This window comes from Lepidochelys kempii, chromosome 7 (genome assembly GCF_965140265.1).
Source record: "Lepidochelys kempii isolate rLepKem1 chromosome 7, rLepKem1.hap2, whole genome shotgun sequence".
In the NCBI taxonomy this organism is placed as follows: Eukaryota; Metazoa; Chordata; order Testudines; family Cheloniidae; genus Lepidochelys; species Lepidochelys kempii.
The window spans coordinates 125,393,124-125,405,492 of NC_133262.1; the positions used below are offsets into that span (position 1 = coordinate 125,393,124).

General features: G+C 63.2%; 1 protein-coding gene across 3 annotated transcripts in view; it reads right to left on the minus strand.

Annotated features, from left to right (window-relative positions):
* CRTAC1 (cartilage acidic protein 1) overlaps positions 1-12,369 on the minus strand; it is a 35,555-nt gene that overhangs the window by 601 nt on the left and 22,585 nt on the right. The window contains exons 8-15 of one of the 3 annotated variants that reach the window (XM_073354644.1): positions 11,057-11,193; positions 9,025-9,107; positions 7,989-8,089; positions 4,119-4,287; positions 3,232-3,377; positions 2,789-2,831; positions 2,274-2,417; positions 1,231-2,013 (exon numbers count right to left, since the gene is read on the minus strand). In XM_073354644.1, coding sequence (XP_073210745.1) covers positions 1,895-2,013; positions 2,274-2,417; positions 2,789-2,831; positions 3,232-3,377; positions 4,119-4,287; positions 7,989-8,089; positions 9,025-9,107; positions 11,057-11,193 — 942 coding nt within the window. In that variant the 3' untranslated portion in view covers positions 1,231-1,894. Of the gene's footprint in view, positions 1-1,229; positions 2,418-2,788; positions 2,832-3,231; positions 3,378-4,118; positions 4,288-7,988; positions 8,090-9,024; positions 9,108-11,056; positions 11,194-12,369 lie in introns of those variants that run through there. The other 2 variants (XM_073354645.1, XM_073354643.1) reach the window with 2 other exon arrangements.

Sequence of the window (12,369 nt, forward strand, 5' to 3'; positions counted from 1 at the left end):
CAGGGGGGTGGGCAGGGACAGCTGCTCCGGGGGGGGCCCCAGATGCCCTGCCTGTGCCAGTCCCGGCCACGCACGGGCTCCCTGGGCACCTTGTCCGAATTAACCCCTGCGCTGCCGCAGCCTCCAGGCCGCTCTGCCCTCCAGCCTGGGACAATGGGGGGGCAGCCCCTTCCCCGGGCCCAGCTACCTGCTGCTATCCCGCTCCTGGCCCAGCCCCACCTGCCCCCCTGCTCCAGCCGACCCTGCAGCCAGCTACTCGCCCCGGCACTGGCTGGCGGCGCGGGCGTCAGGCCGGAAGCCCGGGTGGCAGCGGCAGGCGAAGGCCCCCCAGGTGTTGGTGCAGAGCTGGCTGCAGTCATGCAGCCCCCGGGCACATTCGTCAGCCTCTGGGGGAGCACAGGGAGAGAGCGGGGGTCACTGGGCGAAGCTCCAGCAAGCCCCGCCCCCTGAGCCTCACGCTTGGCACCCCGGGGACCCGCAGGCTGCCGAACTGTGCCCCTTCCAACCAATCGCCCTTCAAACCGGAGCGGCTCATTCAATTCGGGAGCCAAAAGTTGATTGGCTGAGATGGGGTCACAGGACTGTCACACCTCCTCCGCCCCCCCAGTGCAGAACAGCTGGGGTGGGGTGTTACAGATGTCCTGTAGGGCCCCCTGATTGCCCCCCACCCTGCCGCTCCCTGGTTGCCCCAGCCCTGCCAGCCTCCTGGGCCCCCCCAGCCCCAGCTCCCCCCAGCCCTGTTCCATCAGCCCCTCCCCAGCAGGAGCTAATGGGGCTGGAGGCAGCCCGTAGCACCCACCCGCACATGGGTGCCGACGCCGCGGGCAAGCTGGGCAGCACGGACGAGCTCTCAGCCCCACGCATGGCAGCGGCTGGCTCGCGTCAGCTGGGACCGGTACAGCTGAGTCCGATGCCCACCCTCCTGCTTCCGCCCCCCTCCATCCCCTTCCCCACGGCTCTCGGACCCTGCCCGGGCCCCAGCCTCCCCCCACATGCGCAGAGCCGGGGGACTGGGCCCCAAGCCAGCAAGACGCTGGCCCCGCTTGGTGGCTATGGTGGAGAAAGAGCCAGGCACCCGCCTGGGGACCAGAAATCAGGGCCCTGGGACCTGCGTACCCATCCCATCGGCGGAGCAGCGAGGGGTCCTGCTGGGGCGCGAGAGGGGGTACGACCTCCTAGCACAAGTGGTGGGGGGACAGCGCTCTCATGCACCACCTGCACCCCATGCAGGCCCAGGCCACAGGCACCCAGGGTGCTGGTGCCCGCCCTCAGGCCCTCCCCCGCCCTCGGCCGAGCTTGGAGCCAACAGGGCCCCCAGGCCAGGGCGTAGCCCCCGCAAGCAACTCAGCAGGCAGGTGCAAATAGACAGGATAGAGTTTATTGGGTCGCTTCCCTGGGGAGGGGCTGGAAGACTGAGCCGGGTCCAACTCCAGACAGTGGGGTCAATTTGCTAGAAAACACAGCGGGGGGCGTCCTCCCCCACAGCGAGCGGGGCCGGGTGCATCCTCAGTGGCCCAGATAGGGGCCAGGTGAGGCAAACCTTGCAGGCCAAACCAGCAGGCACATGCTACGGAATCGATTCGACTGAGCATCCATCTCTGTTAAGGGCAAGCTCCCACGACGGGGGCGCTGACGGGGTCACAGGGCGCCTCCCTGTCTGTTTTCTCAGAAAACATGCAAGGGGTGATTGGCACATGGCTCTGCCTCCAGCACGGTCGCTGCTGTGGCCCGGGCGGCTCCGTGCCCTTCTCAAAGATGGCCGCGGCACAGCCAGCGCTTCGAGGGGCATTGGACAGGGTGGGGGAAAGGGGCAGAGAGAGGAGGACAGAGAGGCAGAGGGACGGAGAGAGGCAGAGAGACCGTCCAGTCCGTACACACAGGTCATTGGCAAAGGTTAAAGTGCATAGAAGTGAAGGCAGAGTCCGAGGCCCAGCGGGAGGACGGGGGTTGGGGGGCGCCAGGCCCAGAGCCGGCTCCCTGCAGAGGGGTATCCACCGAAAAAGGCCACTTGCGCTGCACAGAGAAGGAGAGACAGAGAGGAGGGGAGGGAGGGTCAGTGGCAGGCAGCTGGGGCAGAGGCGGGTCAGGGCCATGGGGCTGGGAGCTCTGTGCTTGGAGCAGCTCCAGGAGCATGGGCAGCTTCACGTGGCCTGCGGGGGGGGGGGGGGGGCGAAACACCTTGAAACAGGTACCCAGGCTCCCCAGAGCGACCTGGGACTTGAACCGCCCCTGGGCCGGGGCTGGCCTGGCTCTCCCCCGGCTGCGGCACTCACCCACGCAGGCCGTGCCGTCCTCGCTGGGCTCGAAGCCCCGGCCGCAGCGCCTGTTGCTACGGCACCGGTACCCGCCGTACGTGTTGACGCAGACTGGCTTTTCCCTGGGGCACACGAAGGGGAACGCGGCACACTCGTCCGTGTCTGGAAGCGGACAGGGCACAGTGTGAGCCCTGGGCTCCGGGGAAGGCGCTACGGCTCCCCACCCGCCCAGACACGACAGCCCCCACGGTTGGGGCCCCAGCGCCCCCAGAGTGCAGCCCCCAGGCCGGCCAGGCTGCAGCCCTGCAGCAAATCTTTGCCCTACAGCCATGCAACAGCGCCCCACCTCCCACCCCCGCCAGGCTGCCGCCCCCCTGCCAAGTAAGCAGCCCAGAAATGCCCTGGCACACAACTCCTCCCCCGGCCATGCCACAGCCCAAGGTCCCCCGCCTGCCTGCCACCCAGCCAGAGCGATCCTGTGGCTCCTGCCTGGCACAGCCCCTCCCGCGGGCGCCTCACAAGCAGCGACTCACCAACACAGCGTCCGTTCTCGTGCTGGGAGAATCCCTGGCCGCACTGCATCAAGGGGAGAAGCAGAGACCCGGGGGGCTGGGATTAGTGTGGGGAGGGGCTGCCCCAGGCCTCCCAGCTCCCCCTGCTGGGCACTGGTCAGTGAGGGGCAGGCTCAGGGCCCACCCTGTCTGCAGCCAGGCAGGGGGCACGGGGCACTGACTCCCCAGCGCTCTGGAGCCCACACACCAGGGACGGCGTCGCACAGGGCAGGGCAGCTGGCAGGGGTGGCTGAGCCTTGCCTGCCTGGGTGAGCCTAGAGGCTCCATGTCCCTTGGCCTGTCCCATCCAAGCGGGTGTCTGCGTCCTGTCGGCTCCTTGTGCCACGTCCCCCGCCCTGCCTCTGGGAGGTGCCCCCGGCCCGGCCCTGCCCCACTCCGTGCCAGGTGCGCTGCATGGCACTCACCTCCAGCGAGGCGGGTGGGACCTGCCCCTCAGCACCCTCGGGGTAGGGGATCTCCAGCACCGAGTTGATCTCGCTGCTGGCCACAGCCCGGGCCACGACCCTGCCATCTGGCCACGTCACCTCCAGGCTGCTGGCTTCGTCCTGGCCTGTAGAGGAGAAGCCATCAGAGCGGGCAGCCGCGGGCCTGGGCCCAGCCTGGAGCAGGACTAGAGGGAGCAGATCTCAGCAGAGAAAGCTGCTGTCTGCCCAGGGGACCCTCCTTTCCCTGCTGAGAGCAGCAGCTTGGGGGGCAGTGGGGTGAGCAGGGCGAGGGCCCAGCACCAAGACGCTGTTCGGTCTGGTTCCCGAGCGCTTGGCTGCCCTGCTCACCCCGCAGGCCTGGCTGGGCTGGAAACAGGCGTGGAGGGGTCGGGGACTCATGGGGCATGGAAACACTCACCTCTCTGCAGAGCAGCAGCTGGGGAGGGCAGCAGGGGATGCTCAGCTCCCCCTCCCAGCCCAGGCAGCGGGCACCTTGCTGCAGCCAACGCTTTGAACCCCAACAATGAGACCCTCCAAGCCCCCCAATCTGTTAGCCACCGACTATCCAGGACAGAGCGTTTTAAAGGAACAGACCCTTCCACGGCGGGGCCAGCAGGGGGCTGTGGATCGGGAGTGAGGGGCACAGGCAGGTCTGGGGGGAGCCCAGGGCTGGTCTAGTAGGGGGCAGTGGGTCACAATTATGGGGCAGAGGCAGAGCTGGGGAACACAGCGTGGGAGTCTAATGCTGCCCTGACCCCATGTCTCAGCTCCAACCAGGAGCCACAGACAGATGCCCAGGGCTTCCTGGGGGCCGGGGCAAGGGCCAGGCTTCCCTCAGACCAGGGGTCAGGCTGCCAGCGACTCACCTAGGCCAAAGTGCGCCACGGGCTCCATCTCGCACAGGTAGCCCGAGCCACCGTCGATGATGCGCAGGTGTGCCCCGCTGCGCCGGGTGAACAGCACCACCCTGGCCCCCCGCGCAAAGGCCCCGAAGCGGGTGCGCGGGATGACGCGGAGCCAGTTATTGCCAGCACCCTGCAGGGGACAGACGGGTGAGACGAATCGGGCAGCGGGGTGGGGATTTTCTGGGAATAGTTTGTATGAATACTCTGTGTGCCTCAGTTTCCCCCTGTGAAGAAGTGGGACTGTTCTTAATGTTTTCTCTGAATATTGGGTGGGTGCCTCAGTTTCCCCTTGGCATTTCTTAAGTATCTAGGTGGGGGGATAAGGGGGTGTGATTGTTGCAGAGCCCGAGAGGGTCAGTGTGATGATGTCTGCACAGACAATGGCCGACACCCTGTCTCCTGGCCACTGATGGCCTGGGGCCCTCCCCTGCAAAGGTGCCAACTGAAGGGGTTGGAGAACAAAGAGATCAGGTGGCCTCCCCACCGGGAGAGACACAAAGGCCAGAGGAGGGGCTGGAGAGTTTCAGTTTGGAGCTGGCTGGGGAAATGGAGGGAGGCCCACATGGGGCTCTGGCCTCCCTGCCCCCCAAGATGGACCTGACTGAGGGGTCCTGTTCTCTGTACCTACAAAGCTCTGTTCTAGACCATGTTCCTGTCATCTAATAAACCTCTGTTTTACTGGCTGGCTGAGAGTCACGTCTGACTGCGCAGTTGCGGGGCAGGACCCTCTGGCTTCTCCAGGAGCCCCGCCTGTGCGGACTCGCTGGGGGAAGCGCACGGAGGGGCAGAGGAGGCTGAATGCTCCGCGGTCAGACCCAGGAAGGTAGAAGCTGTGTGAGGTGAGCTGTGAGTCCTGTAGACAGGCTGCTCAGAAAGAGGAGGCTCCCCCAGAGTCCTGCCTGGCTTCGTAGGGAGCAGTTCCAGAGCATCACTCGGGGACTCCGTGACACCCCCCATGCTGCTTTGTCACCTAGGGGTGGAGAAGGGCTGGATACTTGGGTGTGTGGGCCAGGCTGTAACTTCCTGCTCTCGGTGCTACCCAAGGCCTGCCTAGCTCTGTTCCACGCCCCTCATAACCCTCCTGCTGTAACCGTGCCGGCTGCGGCCCTGCAGGGGCTGGAGGTGGGGGGCATTGCGCCCCTTGGGGGTCCAAGTCTCTCTCAGGTGGACTCGCTGGAGGGAGCTCACAGCATGACCCAGGGGTGCTGAAGGCTCGGTCCAAGGAGGCAATGAAGCCAAGGGGCTTCCCCTAGTGACAGAGCGAGCCCCTGGGTGGGTCTGGCTCCCTGAAGGGGGCCTTCTCGGGCTGTTGAAGAAAACCAGCCCTGTGGGTTGGTGATGGGGGAGCAGAGGCAGGCTGGGGAAGGCACCACGAGGATGGGAGGTTGCTGAACGCATCAGAAGTATTTTGCCATAAGTGACTGGCAGCCAGGAAACAAGAGCAGCCAAAAGGAACAGCAGGAAAACGGCGTGTGACCTGCCCCTGGGGGCACTGCCAGCCTCTGCAGGGAGAGGGGGCTCCGTGGGGGGAAGCGGGCAGCCGCTGGGACGGCTGGAGAAGGACGATCAGTCCAGGAAGCAGGTTCTAGGAGGGTCTGAGAGCAGCAGAGGCAGCAGCCCGCGCAGCAGCAGGGCCTCCGTGCGATCTGGGTCCCCCGTCTCGCAGGGGGTGTCCTCGCGACCTGGGTCCTGACAGTCTGACCGGAGTGATGGGGAGCTGAGAGCAAAGGGGTGAGAGGACCCGGAGGAGCGAAAGCACGAGGTGGAGCAGCAGGAGAAGCGGGAGCTGGAGGAGCCGAGGGGAGAGAGGCCCCACCAATGGGTATGTGGGGAAAGGCTGCCAATTCCGCAGGGAGCCTAGCTCCCCAATTGGTGCTCCAGTTTCAGTGGGGGGCTGAGATGCCGATCTCACTGCCCTTGGGAACACCTGCAGATTGAACTCAGGGACCCTGCGGCCCAGCTCCGCTCTGTCACCCCTTCCTCAGCCCCAGAGCGCTAGGAGCACATGGCCAGGTGGATGGAATCCATTCTGCGGCTATGAACAGGTCAAACAGGCTCCGCTGCTCAGGTCTGAATGGACCCCGAGGCTTAGGGGACACAGTTCTGAGGTGTGCAGAAGGCCCCGGGGGGGGACCTGCATGGAAGCCGCCCCCCAGCTGAGGTCACCACACTGCAGGGGGTGCAGCCTGGCGGGGTTGGAGCAGCTCCGTGACCTGGGGCCCCTGACAGCTTGGAGGCGGGGGGAGCGGAGCGGAAAACGTGGCTAGCGGCCAGGAAGCCAAAGGATCTGCACAGCGCAGGCAGGCTGGCAGAGCAGTTCGTGGGCAGCAGGGCCAGGCATGGAGGGACTGGCCCAGGTCGGGGACCCAAAGAGGGGCCACCCAGGGGTGCCCCAGAAGCAGGACTCTAGTAAGCCCAAACCAGGGGTGACGGTGGATGCGGCCGACCCCCTCCAAGGGACCTCAGAGACCTGTGATGTAATTTCTGTAGGCAAAACACCCCAGGGTTATGGAAGCAGCAGCCAAGCAGAACCCATGACCGGTTAACTCAGCAGGAGCCCGGCGGGGGCACTCCAGCTCCCCACGGGACAGCCTGGCTGTGGCTCTGGGAGGAAGCTCTGGTGTGATCAATGTACAGGCTGCGCAGGGCAACCCGCAGGGAGCAGGCGAGTTTGTCCCCAGAGGGTGGATGGGAAGAAAGGGCAGGTTCTGGACACAGGTGCTGGGGTGATGTTGGCACAGCCCCAATGGGGGGGCCCAGATCAGTTAGTGCCCCACGAATCTTGCGCCCTGGGGGGGTGTTTGGCCCCTCAGTGAAGAACTACTTGAGACAGGGGCCAAGAGGCAGGGGTGCAGGATCAGTGACCCGCGGAGGTGCTGATGGGGGATGATCTGGACATGTGGCTGGACATGTGGCTACAGCCTGCTCACACTCCCCAGCCTTGACCCGGGGTCACAGACTGCCCCAGGGGGAGGGAGCCTCCGGCTGGGGGAGACACACTCCCGGGGACCAGGCTGAATAGGGCAGAGCCAGAGACTTCGTCTGGGGGGAAGCGGGGTGACACAGTGGGAATGTGCTTAATGTTTACTCTGAATACTCGGTGTGTGCCTCAGTTTCCCGTGTGTTACTCAAGTATCTAGGCTGCAGAGACTCCAAGAGGGCAGGTGTGACTGCTGATTGGCTGTCTGGGCACAGAGAACCTGGCACTTTGTATCCTGGCAACTGATGGCCAGAGCTTGTCCCCCGGCAAGAGGAAGAGACAAAGGACTGGGGGTGGGTGGGGGCAGCTGGGCGTGTCTGAGGCTGGGCGGCTGGAAGTGAGTCAGTCTTCTGGTTTGGGTCTCCGGGGAGAGGGCCCAGGGCTCTGGATCCCCCCGCAACAATGGACTTTTCTGAATGTCCCCAATTTCTGCACTCACAAGCTCTGTTCTACGCTGGGGGCCCAACGACTAATAACCCGTCTGTGTCACACGCTGGCTGAGAGTCACGGCTGGCTGCGGAGTGGGGGGCAGGGCCCTTTGGGGGCGGGTGAGGCTTCCCCAGGGGTCCCATCCAGGGGCACTCGCTGCCGGGAGCTCCCAGGGTGAACAGGGCCAAACGTTCCGAAGTCAGGCCCAGGAAGCACCGACGCCCAGGAGGCTTCTTGCCCTGGTGAGCGTGTGTCCTGAGGGGAGCCACGCTGCCCGAGAGCCCTGCCCGACTTCATTCAGAGCGGTGCCTGCACCCCCAGCCTGTGACTCCGTGGCAAGGGGAAACTGAGGCACGCACAGCAGTCATACAAAGTCTTTACAGCAAAGCCCCACTGTGGCCCAGCATGGGGCCCCAACGCACCTGGGTGCCCCTGAAGACTGAGAGTGGCTGTGCCATGGACTCGCCATGGGACAGGATCAGGTCCAGAAGCCCATCGCCATCGAAGTCAGTCACTGCACCCCCTGCAACGACAGCAGGGGCTGGGGGTCAGCCCCCATCGCAATCCCCCACCTCCCCGGCCCAGCTCTGCCCGTCTCTCACGCCAGCCCCTCCTAGCCCCGGTGCAGCCTGCACCTGGGACCGGCTCAGATGACCACAGGCTTGCAGGGATGATCCACCCCACGCCCAGTAGCCACGGTCGGTCGGGCTGCAGGCAGCCCAGAGGGACAGCGGCCGGGGAGGCAGCCCTGGCTAGAAAGGGCCGTTCCTTGCCTAAGATGAAAGAGAGTCAGTGTCAGAGGCAGGGGTAGAACCCAGGAGTCCTGACCCCCTAGAACCCACGCTCCTCCCAGAGCTCAGGATGGAACCCAGGAGTCTTGGCTCCCAGGCCCCCATGCTCTGACCACTAGATCATGCTGCCTGTCAGTAGCCTCTTCAACTTTCCTGACTGTCACCCTGCAGCACGCACGGAGCCACCCCAAGGTTCTGGTCCCTGGGGATGGGGTTACATCAGCAGCCACTGACCTGTGCCAGGCTTGGCTCCCTGGGGCCCCGCATCGAGGGGGCAGCACCCTGACCCTGACCCCCAGGAACTGACGGCGTCACTGGGCAGATGAGGGCGCAGAGGGGCCGGGCCAGACCAGGGCCCTGCTGTTCTGGGGCAGGGATGGGAGACAACAATGGAGCCATTGATCCAGCCGCCTGCAACCCGGAGCCAACCCAGGATTCGCCTGCTTGCTTCACCTCCCGCCCAGCGGCTGCAGCTCCCCACCCAGCCCTGCAGGCGCCCCCTGCTGACCAGGGCTGACTCATGTGTCACCCCACTGACCCCCGCAGCACCCAGGGGTCCCCAGGCAGTACAGCTTGGGGACATCTCAGCACCTGGCCCTGCCGGGGTTGGCCCAGCCCCTGGGGGTCAGGGGAGCCCGACAGCAGGAGTGCAGTGTGGAGGACTCACCAGTGCCCCGGCCCTCGGGCTCCATGGCGTCTCCTGGGTTCAGCTCTTCGATGACGGGATCCGAGTGCTCCCTGCGGACGATCCTGCAGGGGACGAGGGTGAGAGCCAGGCCCCGGGCCCCCAACCCCACCGGCTGCCCAAACCCCTCCATGTCTGCTGGCCACGTGACCCCCTGCCACAGCGAGCCTCTGGCTCCACGCAGGGTCCCTGGGCTGCAAGGGGCAGGGTTGGCAGAGGGTGCAGCCCTGTCGGGCGAGAGCCTATGCCAGTGCTGCATCCTGGCGAGGAGCCCTGCCTGGCACACACAGCATCGCCTCCCTTCAGCACCAGGCAGGTTCAGGCCGTGGCCAAGGGGCTCGGAGCCCCTGATGGAGAGACTGTGCCAGGATCCAGCAGAGCCAGATGGGCCTTGGTGTGGGTGAATGGCTGGGGTCGGAGGGTGGCCCTGTGGGGACTTAGCAGGCCCTATTCCCTCCTCTGAAATGGGGCAGGGCCTGTGTGACACAGCAGGGCGTGGGGCAGATTTAACCTGGGAATGTTGCAGGGGAGTTTCATTGGGGAGGGGAGACTTCCCTTGAGGGAAGATACCTGAGCCTGTAACCTGAGCCAGGAGGGGGGTTGGGGCGGTGACACCTTCTGCCCAGGAAACTGGACAAAGGCTGGAGGAGGAGCTGCGGGGAGGCTGGGGGAGATGGCTGGAGGGGTTTCCAGTTTTGGGAGTTGGCTGGGGAAGAGGAGGGAGCCCCAAGGCTGGGGTCTAATCTCCCTGCCCCCCAGAAGGGCCTGACTAAGGGGTCCTGTTTATGCCTTCAAGCTCTGGTCTGGACTGTGTTCCTGTCGTTTCTAATAAACCTTCTGTTCTACCGGCCGGCTGAGAGTCGTGGTGAATCGCAGGAAGTGGGGGTGCAGGGCTCTGACTCCCCCTCATGCCGTGTCAGCCTGCCCCTGGGGCTGAGGCTGAGGCTGACCTCGCTATTGTATCTGGGCAGCCTGGGCCCTGGGCACTGCCCCGCAGGAGAGACAGCCCTGACCTGAAGAGCTGAGGCCCTGATCCGGCAGTGGGATTTGTGTGGGCCTGGCCGTGGGGCCCGTCCTCCCACACAGCAAATGGCAGGATGCGGCCTGAGCCCAGAGGTGCTGCTGTGAGAGGGTGTGGGGAACAGGGGGCGGGTGGGGGCAATGGGATAAGGAGGGCATGGGGGGGAGGCTCAGGGGCAGGCTCAGGGAGCTAATCCATCCTGGGAGCTGGGCCAGGGACATGAGGGGAGATGTGGGGCCCGGGCTCAGCCCATGCCATCTGGCTGTGCAGAGCAGTGGGAGCAGAGGGGAGGGGTAACCTGGCTGGGGGATGCTCTGTGCCCACGGCCAGGACATGTCTCTTGGCATTGGCTGACGCCATTGGCGGGGAGCTCACCCGCAGCAGTGTGTTGGCTGGGGCAAAGCAAGGGCGCCCCCCAGAAACCAGCAGTAGAGCCAGCAGCTGGAGGGGAAACCCCACAGAATGGCTTAACCCTTTCCCTGCCCACTGAGCAGACCCAGCTGGCACTGCCCGGGGGGCACCATAGAGCATGCAGAGCTGTGCCCCCAGGAGGCCCCGTCTGCGGGAATGCTGTCACCGCACAGGCAGCCGGGGCCTGGTCGCTGCACTGATACTCTCCATCTGGGACAAATGAGCGGTTTGGTGCTAATGAGCCATCGATCCCCACAATTAATGAGGGGCTGCTGCACAGAACCCAGGGCATTAGCACTGTGAGTGAGGGGCTGATAATGACATTGCAAAGGGCTTCGTCACAGCGGCTGGTGCCCATGGGCTCTTGAGGGCACACCTCCTGGCTCCTGGGCACTGAGCACACCTCCACGCCAGGGGCATCGGAATCCAGTCTGCCCGCCCTCCCTACCTCCTGGGCACGCAGCTGTGGCCCCTGGCTCTCCTGGGCATGTTGCCCATCTCCTGGGTGGGCAGGTGAGCTGCTCTCATCCCCCGCCAGGTAGGCAGCCCGCCCTGTGACCCTGCCCCGGCGGGTGGCCCTACCGGAAGAGGCGGTTGGCAGAGGAGCCTCGGTACGCGATGTTGTTGAAGAACACCTCCAGCTCCTGGTCGTTGTCGAAGTCGGCTGCAAGGACAGTGCGGACGGGGGACGGCATGGAGAACTTGGGGGTGGCGATGTCCTGTGGGACAGACGGGTCAGGGGTAGTAGTAGGATTTATTTTTTGTATAATTTAGAATGAAGGATAAAGAATAAGAAGATCATAATGTAGCCATGACTGTTTTTCTTCTGCTTTGCAATTTGATGTTTCTGTTCAAAACGTTCCGTGTTGTGTGTGAATGAGGAATGGGTGTTAAGAGATAAGTGTGAAGGCAATCACTGAACCAGATGGTCTAGGGAGGAACCAGAGACAGACTGTCATAACCATAAGGGTAGCCTAAAATTCCTCCTTACCTGTAAGGGGTTAAGAAGCTCAAATAACCTGGTTGGCACCTGACCAAAGGAACCAATGGGGACAAAAGATACTTTCAAATCTGGGGAGAGGGGAGACTGTTTGTTTTGTGCTCTTTGTTTACGTGGTTGTTCTCTCTTGGGACTCAGAGAGGCCAGACAGAAATCCATCTTCTCCAGCCCATCCTAATCCAAGTCTCCAATATTGCAACTAGTATAGGTAAGCCAGGCAAGGTGGATTCGTTTATCTTTTGTTTTATGTGAATTTTCCCTGTGTTAAGAGGGAGGTTTATTCCTGTTTTCTGTAACTTTAAGGTTTTGAATCTGGACACCCTGTAAAGTATTTTCCATCCTGATTGTACAGAGATGATTTTTACCTTTCTTTCTTTTTTTTTTTTTTTAAATAAAATCCTTCTTTTAAGAACCTGACTGATTTTTCCATTGTTCCAAGACCCAGGGGTTTGGGTCTTTGATCATTTTGTAACCAATTGGTTAGGATATTATTCTCAAGCTTCCCCAGGAACGCGGGTATAAGGGCTTGGGGGGATTACTGGGGGAAGAGGAACTCCAAGTGCTCCTTTTCCCTGGTTCTTTGTTAAATCACTTGGTGGTGGCAGCATACCTCAGTCCAAGGACAAATAGAGATTTGTGCCTTGGGGAAGTTTTTAACCTAAGCTGGTAGAAATAAGCTTAGGGGGTCTTTCATGCGGGTCTCCATGTCTGTACCCTAGAGTTCAGAGTGGGGAGGGAACCCTGACACAGATGCAAGGGCACCAGGAGGCTGCAACATGCCCCATTTGAGATGTCAGAGGAAGGCAGATTGATGACTCAAAAGATGAGATGGGCACCCATCAATGGGGACAAGGTAGCAGTGATCAAAACCAGCCTGGGGCAACTCCCTGAGAGA